We start from the raw sequence: 19,340 nt of genomic DNA, 5'->3' as shown, positions 1-19,340 counted from the left end.
TTTAAAAACAAAAGAAATAAACTTTAATACAAACTACAGAAAGTTCCTTAGCAACAGCTAACTAATCTTGTACACGCGATACGTGTTTCACGCACGTTAGATATTATTTTATTTATAATTATTCTAGTCAGTTTTTTACAGTTATTCTTGTCAGTTTTATAGTTACACATAATTGTGAGATTGTTTCAGCCTATATGTAAGTGCCCTGAAGACGCCAACAGTTAAAGTTTGGCGAAACTAGTTGGTTAAGTTAATAAAATTCTGTAAACCAAAATATTATCACTAATCACCCTACCTCATCTCTACCAAATTTAATGCTCTCTCCTAAAGCCAACAACCACTCCGAACTCTTTAATCACCTTTCCTTAAATGTTGATTTTCTTCAATCCAACTTTCTAAACAGCAAAGTTATATTACTCCGAGACTTCAATGCCCACAACTCCAGCTGGCTGCCCGATTCCATTTGCGCAGATCACACAAGTAGAGAGGCTGAGACTTCTGCAATCACATCGATCTCACAGAAATTGTACACATGCCCACTGGAATATAAGAAAATCCCACCCAATCCCCAAATAACTCGAATCTCTTCCGCATTAGTGACCTATCTAAGTATGCGGTGAATGTTGTCTGCCCTCTAGGCAGCTCGGACAACAATGAATTGCAGATCTCTGCTCCCATGGAGCAACACATACACAACCACTCACATCCATACGTTGTGTGGCATTACCAGAAAGTCAAGTGGGACGATCTTCGTAACTTCTATGCCTCATTTCTTTGCTCAGATTACTGTTACCAGTCACCTGAGCCAAACCTATCTGCAGAAAGAATCACCGAAGTAATTCTTATCGGCATGGAACATTCATTCCCAGATCCACTCTAAATCCCCGTCGCTATCTAAGACTTGGTTCTCGCACAGGTGTACCAAGGCTGTGCAAAAGAAGTCAGGCATACCGCAATTGGCTTGAATTCAAAACTCCATCTTCCTATACAGCCTACATCAAAGCCCGGAATAGCTGCAAAAAATTATCACTACATGGCAAAGTGATTTTGAGAGAGCTAAAAACAGGAAACTTTCATCCTGCCCAAACGGCAGCCATGCCTTCTGGGCTCTAGCCAAAGCTACATCCTCTGTCCAAAAAGAAACCGAACTTTTGATAGAAAACACAGCCAATTATGATTATCCAGATAATTTATTTCAATCAATATAGTCTCCCTCAGCTTCGATACAGGGTTTGGCATCTAGCTTGAAAACTGAAAATTAACTAGGCTGACGAAATAAAGCAGATATTCATCTTATCCCCATAATTTAAACAAAATAAAAGAAAAGTTATTAATGATACAAGAGTTGTGCATATTACTTGTACATAACAACGCCGGACTTTGGTTTTCGCTAAAAGTAATCCACATTCTCGCATTCCATTATACAACTGCTTCAGCGCTACTTACTTAAAGTATGTCATAGGAAATATAAAATAATTAGAATGCATTGAAAGATGCATGGATGGCAAATGAAATAGTTTTGAATATAATAATAAGAACAAAATCTGGGTAAAAAAACTATCAGATCTAACCTTAGTGTGATCTAAGCCTCATGTCGTTCCCTCTTTGTAGAGAGGAATGGTGTGAATGATAAGGACGAGAAATGTGGTAACCCGAGCGTTGAAACCAAGATATACACGTAAGTAGCACAGTAGAGGAGCTTTCTCAGTAACATGATTACCTGTTATTGTAATCTAGGAAAGGATACTGTTTTTCTGCTTCACCTCGTATATCAAGATTCCTTTCTGCAACTAGTCTGGATAGAAGTGAGAATGAATGATGAGATGAGTACCCAACCGTAGTTTATTTCCAACCGCATGATAGATATATCCTTAAAATAATTTCTGCCACATTACAATTGAACAGTGGAATAAAATGATACGCAATGATCAACATACTAAGGAAACTATAGCAGAAGAACTATTTTGAATATTTAAACAAAATTTTGATCAGAAAATTATCAAAAAATTAAGCTTTTTTGAATAACGTTTTCACGAAAAATACGAGTTTGGTTTCTGAAATCAAATGCGATGTCAGTTCCTTCTTCTTTCAGGCAGTAGGTTGAACGTCTGTAGTCTCGTCTTAGGTTGCAGTTCCTAGTATTTTTGGAATTCAGCCCATTCAAATCACGCAATGCATGTCCCTTCAATTGCTCCACAAAGGTGTTTTTTTAAATATCAGTTCTACACAACAGGTTTCGAAATCTGTAAAATTAGTGGTGTGTGTGTGTGTGTGTGTGAGAGAGAGAGAGAGAGAAAGCAGGGTTAAGAGAGAAGGAATCTACTCATGTTCTGTTTAAATAGTTGGAGTATGTAGTTCTTGGAAATCTTCAAAAGAGTGGGGGGAGCTTCTCTAGATTTCAGAGATAAAGATATGAAAGAAAACTAGCAGAAGCGAGTTCGGTTAGCGGTCACTAGAACTGCAAATGGTTGGTGGGCAGCTACTGTTTCTCAAGTTATTGTGGGTTTAGAAGCAATGGGATGATGGATACCTATTTAGCGGAATAACGCTCATGCCTAAAACAAAGGCAGAACCTAACCACTATCTGTGAGATAGTGCTTGGAGTAACCTGTGAGAGAGGTGGCATCAATTAGCTGAAACATTTTCTTTCGATCAGCATCAAGAATTTTTAGGAATGCTTTTGGAGCACTACTCCAAATGTGAGAGTAGTTTTCTAAGTTTGACTGGATTTGGAGTGTGTGTGTATATAGATTAGTAGATGGGTTAGAAAGGATACAAAGATTTTTTGGGAATGAGTAGACCATATATATAATTGTTTGCACCAGAAAAGCCTAGAGGTAAGTCATCCTAAGAATAGAAATGTAATGTTGTCTGCTAAGCTGGCTACTATTAAAGGTAAAGGGAATAAATAAGCAGCTATGTTACTTAAACACAGTGAAGAATGGTGTGGAATCAGTGTTTAAGGCACTGGTTGTTAAAACACGGAACCCAGAGTCACTACTGCATTGGTAGGGGAAACCTGAAAAGAGACAAAGAGACGCTTTCTATTTGGATGTTTGGACAGTGACCGCTCAGAGAGAAAAGTGGCCGCCTAATTACAAAGATTAAAAGGCAGACGATGATACAGGAATTCGATAATCAGTCGTCCATGTTAAAGTCTGTCAAATGCCTTGGAAATGTAAGGTACAACTGCACAGCTTTTTCTGCACCTGTTTACGAAAAGGAGAAAATTAATCTCGAATCAATCATTCGAAAACGCTCATTTTTTCCTTATGTGGTTTCCTAACGTCAAGATCCATGATGTAAACAAAAAATCAAATTTCACTTATAGCAACTGCTTAAAATGCGAACGTTTTGTTCTGTAATTGTAATTATAAGAAATATGTAAATATAAGCTGTTCTGTAATTGTAATACATTACACCGCCTTAGTGGTGTAATGTTTCCTATTGCTACAGACAGTTTCTTTAGCAATTGTTAACGTGTAGGTGATTTTTCAGGTGAAAAAACTCACAGGTGATTAGTCTTCCTGAAAATCGAACTACAGTCTGTGTTGACGAATCATCAGAGCACACTTTTCCAAGTACGCCCTGCTTATTCGCAGGTAAACCGTCTATCCTTTTTTCTTCTTTTTTTTTCCCCTTAAGGGAACGCTACGACTGCGTGTCCGCGTGACAGAAACTTCTAGAAGGAAGTCGTGGAAAATGCAAACATGAATGTTCGTATCGCGTCCAAACAAACCAAATGATCGGTATTTCCATATGACTCAGGGATAGTTGTCGCCACTGCCGCCGCCGATGCTCCTCCTCACGCAAGAGCACGTGCTCAGAACGGCGTATCCTTTCCTGGACGGTCGATCACCCTTGTCTGCAGTGGAGGTGAAGAGCCTGGGAGGGTAGCCTTTTCCAGCGAGTCTGGCCGGGTTTGCGGTGTTAATCACATGTTCGGCAGTTACGGACGTTTTTCTCCTGTTCTATAACCTATTGTTCACAGAGAACTAGAACAGTCAGGAATTTCTGTACCGACAACCTATTCATTTAGGAAATTTTGTAACTCAGTCACTTCAGCATTTGGATTTACATTGCTTGCAATAGTAAGTTTTTATCAGTGTTATGTAGTCACATAGTGAGAAGTGAGAAGTGTATAATAGAATGGAGAGAGAGAGAGAGAGAGAGAGAGAGAGAGAGAGATCATTTCTGAAAAGCGTTGAAATATATTAAAATATGACAAAAGGAAAAGAGAACCTGGTGGTGATTCTTTATGCCAAAACAAAAGACTAGTAAGGGATAACTAAGAAGCGGATCAAGTAGGAGAGTTTATGAAACAGAAATAAGAAAAAGTGGACAAATAAAGAATGAGCGATGAAAGACAGTGATAAAAAATGTCGAAATTAACGAAAAATCCCCATTAAAATGAAGTCTAAGTTAAGAAACAAAAAATAGTTTATGAGAATAGAATAATTAACACACTTTGAGTAAGGAAGAGTTATACTGTAACTAACTTGGGAATACGTGGGCAGAAGGGTAGTAGTAGTAGTAAGGATTGCACTACTATCTGGAAATACTAGAATACGGTAGATATAATATCACGGAATAGCACTGGAAATATTGCAGTATAAAGTAATCATTCTCTGAAACTGAAATCTGGTAACAATTTGAAGTTATCGAGAATACAGTTTTAATACACAGCTGATATGGTTTACTTAAAACCAGCAGTGATGAGCTTGGCCTTGCGTTATTTGCAAAAATGAAGAAAAATTAACCTGTTTTTGTATTTCTCATATTCAATATTTGGCAGTAGTTGGTGTAGCTCCGGTATGAAATTTATATTAACTTAGTGAGGAAATGATGCAAACTTTATTTCGTCAGTATAACAGTGCAGCATTTTTTTTTTTTTTCGAAAAAAAAATTTTAGAACTTCATATGCCTTTTAGTTTCGGATTCCAAATTAAGAGCAATTTTTCTTTTGCCTTACAATAATTATATTCGAGAGTATATATAATTAATTTGTAGAATATAATTATAGATACTACTGATTCTTGGCTATAAATCTTCTTTCTTAATCCTCCCCTCTTCTACCTTTCTACGGTGTCGAGGTATGTATTTTTGCAACCGCAATAGTACTCGAGGATAAGGTGGTTAGCTCTATGCCTCCCCTTGTGTCCTATGTCTGTAGATGCATGTGTTCACGGGCCCGATTTGTCTGTCCTGGAGAACTAAAAAACCGGCGTTTCCGGGTGAAAAAAAAACCCTACCTACGTATGAGACCGGCTAACTCACATTTCGTCGAAAGAGACGAAATATGAGTTAGCCGGTAAATGTTCCTCACGTCACTGACGGGAATCGAACTAAGGTCTTTCTGGACCAAAGGGCTTCGCTATACCGTCTGAGCTTCAGAGGATCCTTAGCTATAATTACTAGCACAAATAAGAGTTTTTGGCGAGGAGTAACTCAAATCCAAAAATTGTTTAACGAAGTTTTTGGTTTTCTTTACTGTATCGCTATATCTACACAAAAACTGTAGCTGACCTGGTTAGTTAAGTCGACAACCTAATCTCCCTACAACAACAGGCTGCGGTTTGAATTCTACAGTGTGCTCAGGTATTTATGAATATATTATAAGATAGATGATTTTCACTATTTAGTGTGATACCACCATCCCGCTTGTTTAAGGGCTTAAATGGTATGAAAAAGTTTCATGTTTGGTCTCAAGAATACAGTTCCCGGATTGCTTAGCCTATAAGCTGTACTAATTAATCCACTATAGATTTACAGCCTTCCGTGAGTTGAATTTATATAAAAACGTCCATTATAGTAATCATTTATTATACGTTTTTTTATTTATTCTAACCCCTCTTTATGATTTTAGCATAGACCTGAAAAGCCAATTACAGTGGCAAATTAAATTAATGTAAACTAGCAGCATAAACGTCCTCTCAGTTGATATTTCGTTGTCCAAATGAGAGATGACTTGTTGAAATTTAGAGAACAAAAAACAACTTTTAAATATGTAAAATTAAAAGCCTATCAAAGTCTCTTCTGCATTTTCTATTAACGGTCTACTACCATAATAAAGAAATATAATTCGTCACCAGCCGAGATTTGAAGGATAATTTTTTTTTTTTAATGAAACAGTTTTTATGTTTTCTTTTCAGTTAAACATTCATCTGTATTTTTCGTCACATTCTCTGGCATTATTAACTCAGTTATTAAAATTGCTCTTGACATGAAACGAATTATTTAAGCTGAATGAAATTTATATAATCATAATTGCCAAACAGAAAGAGAGACTATATATATATATATCAGATCTGATCTAAGGGTGCTCCCTTAAATTGACGAATAAAATAAAATTACCTGAAAATAGAAGTAGATGAAAAAATATTTACACAGAAGCAAATGTTTAGGTGAAATCCTCGTATTTCTTGGAGAAAAATCTTGTTATTCTGTCTTTATTAAATGCATGTTCTGTGGTGTTTTGTTCTTATGAGACACACCCATAATTTTCCATTTTAACACCAACAGTAATCCGCTATCATAGTGATGCTCTTTCAAGGTATTTCGTACCTTATCTCCGTTAAATCCTATTTGAATCCTTTTGAAATCTTTCGCCCTGAATTTTTCTTATCGCACCAATGTATTTTCGGATATGTTTTTGAAATCCGGAACTTGGTTGTATCCAATTTTTTTCTGTTACGATTTTCACAGCAATCCGTTTTTCCGGATGTATATAATTGTTCATTCCAAGTAAAGATGGTTAATTTTTAAATACAAGAACTTAATTTCCGTACCTGTGATAAGTGTTGCTCAGATATTATTTCTTAAATGAATTTCATAGCAGGGTCTATGTAGTTGATTATCCTGTCCAGTATAATTAACAACACAGCAGATCGCAGTTCAAAATTAAATATTTAAAAGATAATCACAGTTTCTTACTTTTGACAAGACTCGATTAATTTTCAAATAATTTTTTTATTTGCAAAACAAAACGAGTAAATAGGGTGGAGGCTTAAGTATTGTCGTTTTTAGCAGGACACCTTTCAAGATTATTTTAGATGAATCAACGACTTCTATTGGCCTAATTCATATACGTACATACTTAAACTAAAAATATACACAGGAGCATCGTCACATACACTTGCAAACCTTCCTACAAAAACCTTCCATGAATTCATTCTCATACCTTCTGATGAATACTCCTGAATTATGCGCAGATGTGAATTATGAACAAATGTGAATTATAACCTGAATTATGAACAGAAGTGACGAATTATGCACAGATCCTAGAATCTGCGTATAATTCTCACCAAATCACTTAATTCGCTTAGTGTGAACTTCGTTTTGCATTTCAGGAGACAGAATGACTGGTAAGAGTTCATATATTCAATTGTCCAACACATGTGCACCAAATTTATGTGTGACGCACGATGTATCTTGACCCTAAGTTTTATCCGAAAGTATGCACAATATGCATTTTTGGCAAATTCTGTAAATTTTCTCAGCACGAAAATGAAACTTGTTATAGTTGTAGTACGAAACTACTACAAGTATAACAAAATGTATCAGGACTATTTACACAAGTTCTTAAAAGACAATGTATAACTGGACATTTAAACACACACACGCGCGCGCGCGCGCAATAATGTCCACAAATAAGAAACAGGATTCAGATCCTAGCGATGTTCTGAGGACTAAATCTTCAAAAACACATCCTTTTTACTTCTAATTAATTTTAGAATGTTTTTATATCATACGTTTACTACACGTACCAGTCACTGAATTAGAAACTTTTATTTAGTACCGTGTCGGATTGCATCTACGTCTACAACATACCAGGCGTTCAATAGAAAATCCTTTAACTGGCTCAGATTTGATGGAAGAGGACTTTGCTCCACGATCTGTTTTTCTAATATGTCCCATACATTCTCAATGGGGTTCAGATCCAGGCTTTGTAGTGGCCAGGGAAAACTGTTCCCTGAACCACTGCTGATCAATTCTTGCGTGACATTTCCGTACATGAAACAGTCATCCCCTGTTGGATAAAAAAGTCAACATTGCAGGATGAACTTGATCGACAACAATGTTCAGATATTTCTTGGAGAACACCCGACCTTCCAGCAATATCAGGGGCCCCGTTCCATACCAACAGAACGTTTTCCACACCACGACGCCTCCAGAACTTAGAATTGTGTTTAAAAGGCGATCTGGATTCAGTGCTTCATGGGGTCCCGACCAAATTCTCTGCCTACTGTGGGTACAGAACAAAATGTATAGCGACTCGTCGGACCACATGACTTGTTTCAGTGTCCAGTCACAGTGTTCTTGACACACAGCAGACGAACTTTCCGGGTCTTCGCAGAAATCAGTGGTTTCCGTATAGGCATGCGACTACCATTACCTACGCTCTTCAATTACATGTGCATAGGTCAGTGAGATATGGGTCAGGAACAGCCTTCATTAAATGCTTCGGTCAACTACTGCACACAGGAAGTTCTGTTTGTCCGTACAAGAATTCTCAGATGACTGCGATCTCGTTCCTGACAGATTGTCTTAGGACCAGAGTTACGCCTCTAGCAATGCGGGTTATTTTTCCACTGAAAAATAGCTCTTATGGCTTCAGCTAAACGAGCACACACACACACACACAATAAGCCCTTTATCGCACTACGAACAAACTGACCAGTAGCATTCTTAAATAGTTGCCTGGATCACGTGGTGACACAAGAATATTGCATATATGCTGCGTAAGTGGCGATTATGTACATCTGCATAAAGGTTTCTAATTCAGTGGCCAGTATGTGTACTTACTTCCATAAAACACAGTTTTAGCTTTGCCGCAAAAAATAATAATAAAATTTTAATGTTTTACTCGACGTATATAAAAGAACCTATATAATAAAGATTTGTACGCACTATGAAAAATGTTTTTTATTTTCTTGATAAGCCATTTTAATTACTAAATTATGCCCAAATTTTTCCAAAAATATCTAATGGCGGTGTTTTTTTCTTCTTTTGTTAAATTATGTAGTTTATTTTACGAATGCTATTATTGGAAAAACTTAAGGCAGTATTACGTTATGATAACATACAATAAATTATTGTTTTCACAACGTATTTATATTTAATGTCAAAAAGGTTCTTCAACCACTATGAAATGAAATTCGATCATCTGCAATAGAAAGTAAGTTTTCTTATTCCATATTACGTCATACTAGGTACATATGCTGTTGATAAAAAAAAAAAAAATAAACGTTGAAAACAAAATGCTTGACATGAAATTAGCAATAAATAACAAAAAATTACCACGGTGACAAATGTCATGTAGGACAGCAGAAAGAAAGTTTAAGCTTCTTTTCTTCATGATACAGCTGTTTTCTTCTACTGGCAATTATTAAACTACCTATACGAGTATTATCCTTAGCGTGTAGCTATCTAGCTAAAGCCTGAAGTCAAACAGGCAAGCATCCTTTACACCTACACATATGCTGAAGAGCTTACATTTAAATTCTATTTTCGTAAATAGGAATCTAACATAAGTCATTTCATAAATTGTGTGCATAATCCAGTATTTTAATTTATGAAATAACAGCAGATTCTGTGAAAATGTGCATCAAAAAGAGAAATGAAAAACGTTTCCATTTCAAACTGTAACAAGTTTCTTCCCCTTTTTGGTTTTTTTATATTAGAACGATTGCGAAGCTCAGTTACTTCCTTAAGAAACACGAGCATGGATGAATCAATATGTTCTTCTCCTTTATATTACTTAACATTTGCTATTTTTTCAATGTCTTAAATTTCTTTTTTTTTTTTTCTTTTCATGACATGACTGATATTGTTGTCGATACGACATCCGGGCTTTGTACGTGCTTCGTGTTTCTGATTCTTCTACCTCACCATTTTTGAACTTTGTCCTTCAACCCTCGACCTTACAGTGGTCTCTTAGCACGTAAGCTGTACACGAAAGGAGTGCGAAGTAGAATATGCACGATAACGCATGCTTAAAAGGAAAACTTTTATAATACTAGTACTGTTGTGTAAATTAGTACACATTACCGTATGCGTAATAATAGTACGAAGAATTTTGTCTTTCGTTTCTCATTAATGTATTTTATTATTGTTTTTTTAGGACATTTCTTATTTGGGCCTGTTTTCTCCGAATTCTTCACTTCTGTTGTCCTGGTAAAGCCTGTTAGACGGCCTGGCTCCGATCTCAGCGGTACAGCTTTCTAACCAGCCGTCGCTCGTGGGTGTGACATCATCTTTTTACCCACAGTCTCTTGCGCGGCTTGGATCGATCGCTGACGGTGCTACGCCACAAAAGATGGCGGTTGACTTCGCAGCGACGTACAAAATACTGGTTTTGGGGGATAGCAACGTGGGTAAAACCTGCATAGTCCATCGTTTCTGCGACGAGAGGTTTTATGATACCTACATATCAACGATAGGTAAGTGTTTCTCGTTTATTTATCATATTTGCGATATTTTCATTGTAACAAAATAATGCCCTGTGTTGGCTTCCCAACAACCCTTGGTTATGTGAAGGCCACGGTAATGTCGTACCGAACGCCTGACCACACTCATGGAACATATCTTGGTGCTTTCAGTGATCGATGTTTACTCTGCAAATTCTGTTGTTTTTTTAATTATCATCCCTGTGAGAAGACTGTCGCTTTTACTGATCTCTTACAGTACATGTTGCGGCAGAAAATATGCAGTATAGTCGACTGAAGACGCAATGCGACGCCAAAGTGACTTAGCTTCCTTCAACCTTACCTTTTTGAGTATTGTGAAGATTAAAATCTTTGCCTACGTACTTATTGCTGTATGAGTATTGAGTGAATCTAAAAATCAAGAAATGAAAGTTTACAAAAAAGCCAACTGATATACAGACTTAACAATTCAAGGCTAAGTGACTGTGAATACTATTACACTGCATTCTGTTTTTTCTTTACAATGATATTGGGCCATGAATAAAGTAAACATTCTATTAATGAACTTCGAATGCACGTAATTAATGCACGTAGATGTTTTTCAGAGTATTGGTCCTATAAAAAAATCAAATCTTTCAAAAAGTGAGAATAAGGGAGTTTATTTATAAGCTTTTTTTTATAAATTATTTCCTCAATGTCAATTAAATTAATTTTAAATGGCATTAAAGTAAATTTATTCTCTTTTTTATAATAATGGATATCTATTTATAAACAATCTTAAAAATGTAAGTCTCATAAATAATAACAACATATATAAATATAAACATTAATACACGCACACACACTCACTCGCAAACATACATAGGGATATTAATAACACGATTACCTAAAGTGTCAAGAGCAGTTTATCAATATGATTTATTTTCTAAAACTTAACGTATAATAATGGAAGCATTGATTAAAAAGTGGAAAGAATATTCAGGAGGAGGAAGAAGAGTGAGTGCCTGGACTGGCTTGTGGATCATTACTTAGCACAACATGTGGTGGAGACAACACGAGTGGGGGGGGGGGAGTAATAACGTTTCACAACATGACAACAAAAGTCACCATAGTGTCAACGGTTGGTGATAGCGATCGTGCAGTTTTAGTTTTAAAAAAGTGGTCGGGCAAATTTGATTAAATGGAATTACAGACCAGAAAACTATGATAAATGTAAGAAACAGAGTTTTTTTTATATACGATGGAATGAGAAATTGCGAAAAAAGGAGATCAAGAGTACCCAGGACTCATTTCGAGATCAGTTGCAGATATCAGATTGCATCCAATACTTAAATGTATAGATAGGGAGAAATAAATGAATCTGGAAGATAGCAGGTGTAGTGAAGAATGAGAAGTTATTATGAGAGAGGAGATTATAGAGGAAGCCAGATAACTCCTAGGACTGAATCAGTTGAAGATACAGTATAAAAATGTTCAGCGAATAATTTGTCCGTATGTTTGCGATGGTTGAGGGGAAAAAGAACAACACCCGATATAACTGAATGCAGTTAATGAACGTGAAGGATTAAGAATTTTAAGTTAACTTGATGTTATTGAGGCTCTAAGACTGGACAGCTTCCTTCAACCTTATCTTTTAGAGTATTAAAGTCTGTGAAGATTAAAGCACTACTGATATTAAGAGAATGTAAGAAGGAGCTAAGAGTATCCGTGGTTTGGTTGATAAGCAAGAGTATAGCAATAAGAACAATCCCTGAATAATAGCACGTAGGATAAATAAATAGTACCACTACATAAGGTAAGGATCCAAATCATGGCGGCGTATGCCAGTTTGTGTTTCAGGTGTAGTGATTGTAGTCCGAGAATTGGAGAAGTTACTTAGAGGTAGAATACAAAACTGAATTTATTAGAATAAGCAATCGTTTCAGTAGATAAATTTGTTAAAGGTGACCTTATTTCTTTGTATATTAAGTTGTCGCCCTATGTTATAATATTTTATAATAGGATGACAACTTAATGGACCAAGGAGTGCATATTTTTATATTAATTCCACACAGGAAAGTTTGTAACCCTATATAGCACACTGTTACTGGGTGGATGTCAGGGTTCAGTAATCTGGAAACTCCATTGTAGAGACCAAACATAGCGATTGCACCAGGAGACAAAAGTATCTCTCTCTCTCTCTCTCTCTCTCTTTTCTATGTCATTGCCTAAAAGTAATAGCATAAAATGTATTTTTTTCTAGCTTTTGAACAAATTTAATTGAGTAGGGCATCATAATTAATGCTGAATTCGAGTGGATGGGGACGGATAATTGACTGGTAGCTTGAATACATAGATGGTTGGTTAACAGAAGAAGCCAGCGATTTATGTGATATATATATATATATATATATATATATATATATATATATATATATATATATATATATATATATATATATATATATATATATATATATATATATATATAGGATTTATGAGGAGGTATTTAGTTGTTTGCAGGCAATCCCGCAAAAGCTACAATAATAATACGGAATTAATGCACATACACTAGCTGTAATACACTACAGAATTATATGTTCTTATGGATGCCCGGGAAGTGGCAAGGTTTCGGCGGGGGGGGACCTTGCCACGTATGGGACTGGTTTCAGTTGAAAATCCCTTATAAATGAAGTTCACGTTCTAGACGGGATTCGAACTCAAATCTTTCCAATTGAAAGGCATGGTCGGTAAAACTTGGTTCAAATCCAGTACGAAATAAGCAACGGAAGTTCTTTTGACTAGAATAAATGATATGAGGTGTATTAGATTGGTGAAACTTCACTTTAGGAGAAGAAATAGACAAAGATCTTGGGTTGATGGTAGCGAACAATAAGTTAAACTTCAGTGGATATAATGCAAAATTGATTAAAGTCAATATATTCTCCAGTAATGCTAAGGATACTGACAAGCAGAGATATGGAGATTATAGTGTCATTATAATAAAAATATATATATATATATAATGTCGGCATTCATTTTAGTGGGTTTTTTTAGTGCTACGATCTTTTAGTTTGTATATAGTGCACACTTCCCGCTGTGTCGTAATAAAATACACTAAATATATATGAATACAAGTACATTCATGTTAACTTCCATGTGATAAGTCCACAGCAAAGATAAACGAAGGTTTTGTAGCCAGTGTATGTAATTAGTACATTAACATTAACAGAGCAACTTAGTTGCATTCAATGACTATGTAATGACCGTATCAGTTTCTGTACGCAGGTCTACTCATTAGGGTATATACGAAATAAGAAACTGTTAGAGAGGGTTCAGAGGTAAGTGACCAAGACTGACTCGAAACTTTAAATGTTGAATATGAGGGAGTTTGGTAGATAGAAGTGGACAGGTGATGTGATTAAGATATTTAAGTTAGTAATGGATTTTATTATTTGGAATACCTGCGGAATTAACTAAAGCTGAGGCCAGTGTATTATGTCTCAGCTGCATGTGTTCACTAGCCGGTTTGCCAGTAAACGCATGCAAGATGTGTTTGTTTTGAAGGACGAAAAAAATTAGTTCCGTATGTGGTAGGCTAACTCACTTCAGCCAAGACTCAACAAACCCTTATAAAGGTCCTTCTTTCTAAACGGGATTTAAACCCAGGGGGATCATCGATACCGAAGTGATAAGAACATTAAGCAGATAAAGGTCACCTAAATCAGATAGGTATAGCTTAGCTTGTCGGGTAATAGTTTCACACTACATATCATCGGATATGTAGTGTGAAAACAAGCTATCCATGGAAGATGTATGAGGATTCTGTGAGAAAGGGAATGAAAAGTAGCAACAAGGTTTTTTTAGTGCTACGATCTTTTAGTTTGTATACAGTGCATACTTCCCGCTGTGTCGTAATAAGATACACAAAATATATATGAATACAAGTATTCATGTTAACTTCCAATGATAAGTCCACAACAGAGATACACTAAGGTTTTGTAGCCAGTGTATGAATTAGTACATTAGTGAATTAGAACAACTTAGTTGCATTCAATGACTATGTATCTACAACATCTGAATGACAATTACCATGAACTCAGAAATATATTGTTTTATTGGGTCAGGACTATTTCATCAGCATTCACTGTTTAGCTCTAGTTGAACTAAGTACTCGTTGGAAAATATACTTTGCTAGTTGTTGGTGACAAATGAAATCGACAGTATGCCATAAACAGTTAACTTGCATTGGACAGGTTATTGTTATGGAAAATAATAAATGTTCTTATTCTGTTGTCACTGTGGCTCTGGATTCATGCTGTTAGGTGTGTTACAGGCATGATTATTAGGTACATATTTGTCTGACATTACCAGTAAACATGCTCTTTAAAATATGAAACCACAGTTGCGATATTTTGAATTTGTTAAACGTGTTTTAGGATTTACGTGAATGTATTGCTTCTCCCTCTCTTCCTCAGAAGTCAACAGAAAATGTTTATTACTGTTGCATTTTGTTCATTAGTATAAAGATTAAACTTATTATAAAATAAATCACATTAGTTTAAACAAAAGTAGAAATCATACTTTGTCTTAATGCAAATTTCAGGAATTCATATAACTCTGTATACAATATTAAGTTAAAGTTTAAAATTTTTAAATTAGTTTATTTCCATTTTTATTTTATTTATGGTGTATAATCACAAAGAAAGGTGTAATCTGTGATGATAATTCTGATCACCAACTAGATGATTTTTTAGACTTTTATAAGCATTTCAGAGTTAGCTGATCTTTGGCGGAGGTAAGTAGGTAACTTTTTATCTCAGAAGAAAGTCGAGTTTTTAATGCCGAAATATAACAAACTCGATTACAAAAGTACATATAATCTACAGATTAGGAATATCATCTTCCATTTAGTACGCTGCAGCAATGTACTCAGCTTCGACGATGATGAAAAGAGGAAACCGGAAGCCTACAGGTCGTAGAAAAGTTAGGGTCAGGAATTAAAAATGTCGTCTGTTCCCTTTGGAAATGAAAGAATTAAAATTATCATATGACTGCCAAAGAGAGTAGCGCTTGCGAGTTGCTTCTATTTATTAAATATAACCTCGTAAGAACAATAAAGTTATTATTGTAATAAAGTAAACAATAATATTATTATGCTAAATTTGATGACACGTCATTAACTTGATACTTTACATTTATCGTTAATAAGAATATGATAATTGTACATTTATCATTAAATCATAAATTATAAAACAATGTTTCCGACTATTAAAAATTTATTAAATTCTTAAAATCATTATAGGTAAATTTAATTATCCCAACATTGATTTGGCACAAGTCAAAGCTTATGAGAAGAATGAAGCCAAATTTATTGAGTTGTTCTGTGGAACTTCGTTAATCAGCATGTGACAGAAGGAACTAGATGTCAAAGAGTGTTAATCCCAATCATATAGAGTCAGAAGGCGTTTTAGTTAAAACTGTGACTGTTCTAGCTTCCGGTTATGGGCAGTGACCATGCTGGAGTGACTTGGGAAGTGGCTAAATGTATAGATCTTCCATTAGGAAGAGGTTACATGCTGAATTACAAAGCAGGAAATTAAGACCAACTGAGAAGAATATTAGCTTTGGTCCCAAAGTATCGGTTACCTGATAAGAAACATAAAAAATACTTACATGATGCAATAACGAAATATGTCCCTAGAGGTTGAAGAATAAATAAGACAGGAACGAAATAGATCTGCAATCTTATTAAATAGATATTCTTAAGAAAACAATATTCTGGAGCGAATACCGTTCATAAGGATGATGTCAATTATGAAAATTGTGAGGCGTAGGCCAGAAGATTTACAAGAATTGTATACGGAAAGCTAAGTACTGTATGATTATGAAAAGAAAACCCAAAAACTCTTGGGAAAATGGGTACTTATTAGCTGAACAATCTCTTCCGCATCTGCCATCCACATTTAGTAGCTAATCTTTCACGTTCATTCTTTCTTTTAATTGCAGCATAACGTTAGGACTTTTGAGTTTTCTTTTCATAAACATACAGTACTTAACTTTCTGTATACAATTCGTGTAAATCTTCAGGCCTAAACCTCACAATTTTCATAATTGACATCATCTTATGAACGGTATTCACTCCAGATCATTGTTTTCTTAAGAATATCATGTTTAATAAGACTGCAGATCTATTTCATTCCTGTCTTATTTATTCCTCAACTTCTAGGAACATATCTCGTTATCCGCAAAACTGGCTTTGCCAGTTCTGCTAATGACGAGATATCTGCAGAACTGGCTGTGTCTTTGACTTGGCTGTATAATTTGAGTCTCATCACAGGGAAGATTCCACATAAGTGCAAAGAAAGTATGATAATCCCATTTTAAAAGGCTGGTACAAAAACCGATATGTATAGTTCTCAATTAGGATCTCAGGAGTGGTGTTGGTGGAGATTTTGGAAAAGATGGTAATATCGCATGCAAAAATGGACTGACAGAAAATCTAATGTATACTTTGCAATGGACAGCATGAGTTTACTAAGGGAAGATCATGTTTGAGTAACTTGCTCACATTTTATAACCATGTTACGGTTCAAGTAGGCAAAGGGAATTAAATTCATGCCGTATCCCATCAAAGCCTTAGCATACTGTTGACAGGATGCAGCATGGAAATATGTTGCATAAGTTGGTGAATATGGGGTTGAATTATAAACTATTAGGTTGAATAACAGGATGGCTAAATAATAGATATAAAAAAAGTGACGTATGAGGGAAGTAAGTCTGCAAGAATTAAGACGACAGTGCTGTATCCCGGGGATTAGTCCTTGGTCCACTGATATATTAGGAAGGATTCGACAGGAGGTGTACAGCTGTTTGCTTAAACCAAGACAAGTAGAGAAATTGGGTAGTGCATCTAAATCTTCTCCAAGACTGCTTGATGCTACTATCCAGAAGAGGGTAGAATGGTAAATTGAGGATCCCTTTCTTACAGATCCACTCCAATCTCTCTCTCTCTCTCTCTCTCTCTCTCTCTCTCTCTCTCTCTCTCTCTCTCTCTCTCTCTCTCTCTCTCTCTCTCTCTCTCACACACACACGTGCGTGTTCAATTTCGCCTTATGCTTATTCTAAAGACACTTTTATGGAGTAGTCTACTGTACTGGCTAATACCATTCCTCCACTTTCCTCCAAAAGAGTAAGAGCAAGAGCAGCTGCTGGTCAACACCCATTTACAGTCCAGCTCAAAACTTGTCGAATCAAGTTCTCTGCCACCTTTTTTATTCCATCTACTTATGTTCTTTGGAACAGCCCCTACCAATCTGTAGGCTGTTCAAAGGCTATATAATCTTGAGCTGTTCAAAAAGATATCAACAGATTCCTCCTTGTTTCTTACTCTCTTGACCATACACGGCACTGATATGCCATAGGTCTTGCAAGGCCTTTTCGTATATTGGTCAGATACAAATAATATTTTTTTTTAAAAATAATAATAGTTTATTATTTATCTCTCAAATAATTACATGAATATACTAAAATTTCGGCAACAATGCAACTTTTTCTTGCAAATTGGTCAGTAAAAATTATAATTACTCGTAATATCATTATCATTTGCAGAATTTCTCATTGACTCAAGAGTAAAAAGCTTGTATTATTACCATTAATAATAATCATAAAGCTTTGCTTATCTGAGGATGATACTGGTTACATATATATATATATATTATTGATTTGGTTGCTGTGTTGGAAGTAGGCAGGTGTTTGGGTGGTCAGATAAATGATCTGAAAGGTCTAATCAAAATGAAATGAATAATCATAATAATAATCAGGAATGCCTGACATGCAGCACTTGTAGAAGTTTGGATAAGCTGTAATTGTGGGTTTGTGCGAATGGTTACCAGTTCAATGTTAGTAAATGTAAACTTATGCACTTTAATGCGAAGAAATAGCCAGTGGCGTATTATTCTGGTATGAAAACTAATCAGGTTAGAGATCTTGGAGTTTTAGTAGATAGGAAGTTGAGGTTAAGAGGCCTTATAGTAAAGGCTACACATTTAAGTAAAAAAGAAGTCATTTTGCCACTATAAAAGGTTTTGATATGGCATCACGTGTACTACTGTGCACAGATCTAGTCTTGTTGTTTCCGAGGTGTTGAAAATATAGTAGAGCGAGTGAAAAGAATGTTAAAGATGATATCGAGACTGTCGAATGTAGATTATGAGGAATGTGTGATACAAACTAGCAAAGAGGGGAAAGAGAACTGATATGGTAGAAACCTATAAACTTTTCAGAGTATTATACAGGATATGATCTTTTCAGAAGTGTGTGTGTGTGTGTGTGTGTGTGTGTGTGTGTGTGTGTGTGTGTGTGTGTGTGTGTGTGTGTGTGTGTGTGTGTGTGTGTGTGTGTGTGTGCGTGCGTGCGCGTGTGCGTGTGTGTGTGTGTGGAAGTTTTCACTTTATGAATGTGGTGAGCGGACGAGAGGGCATCCATGAAAATTAAGAAGAATGAATGTAGTCAAGAAAGCGGTGAGAACAAATTTTTCTCTCATACACGATGCGTGATTGGAATAGATTGTCTTTGAAGGTGATGAGTGCAGAGAAGTGCGAATGAATTCGAGAAAAGATATAACAACTGGCTGGTGATATGTGGTCTCTCTCAATGAGTCTCTGATTCCCAGGAAGTCTCTTGTGGCAGCAGTAATAAGGATATAAAATTATCATTAAATTGTCTGATAGAAATATTATGATAGGGTGACTCAAGTTAGTGATTCTTGTTTGTTAGATTTAGATATGGTTACTTCGATTTTCGAAAAATAAAACGGAGTGACAACGGGAGTGGGGGGCAGAGAAACGAATAAAAGTAATAACAGGGATATGAAATGCATGCTACAAAAGGACAAATGTGAATTCTACAAATTTGTGTGAATAGAATGAGACC

The 19,340-nt window shown here is 35.7% G+C and overlaps 2 protein-coding genes across 2 annotated transcripts in view; one reads left to right on the top strand and one right to left on the bottom strand.

Annotated features, from left to right (window-relative positions):
- LOC150101313 (ras-related protein Rab-22A-like) overlaps window positions 1-19,340 on the bottom strand; it is a 377,479-nt gene that overhangs the window by 251,459 nt on the left and 106,680 nt on the right. The gene's annotated exons all lie outside the window — the stretch shown is intronic.
- Window positions 10,317-19,340, top strand: part of RabX4 (RAS oncogene family member RabX4) — a 103,843-nt gene continuing 94,819 nt past the window's right edge. The window contains exon 1 of the mRNA XM_090400293.1: window positions 10,317-10,442. Coding sequence (XP_090256419.1) covers window positions 10,319-10,442 — 124 coding nt within the window. The 5' untranslated portion in view covers window positions 10,317-10,318. The remainder of the gene's footprint in view (window positions 10,443-19,340) is intronic.

Source organism: Typopeltis vanoorti, chromosome 11 (assembly GCF_054136105.1).
Source record: "Typopeltis vanoorti isolate ZY-2024b chromosome 11, IOZ_Tvanoo_1.0, whole genome shotgun sequence".
Classification (NCBI taxonomy): domain Eukaryota; kingdom Metazoa; phylum Arthropoda; class Arachnida; order Uropygi; family Thelyphonidae; genus Typopeltis; species Typopeltis vanoorti.
The sequence above is the reverse complement of the archived record's forward strand: the minus strand, read 5'-3'. Positions and strand labels throughout refer to the sequence as shown.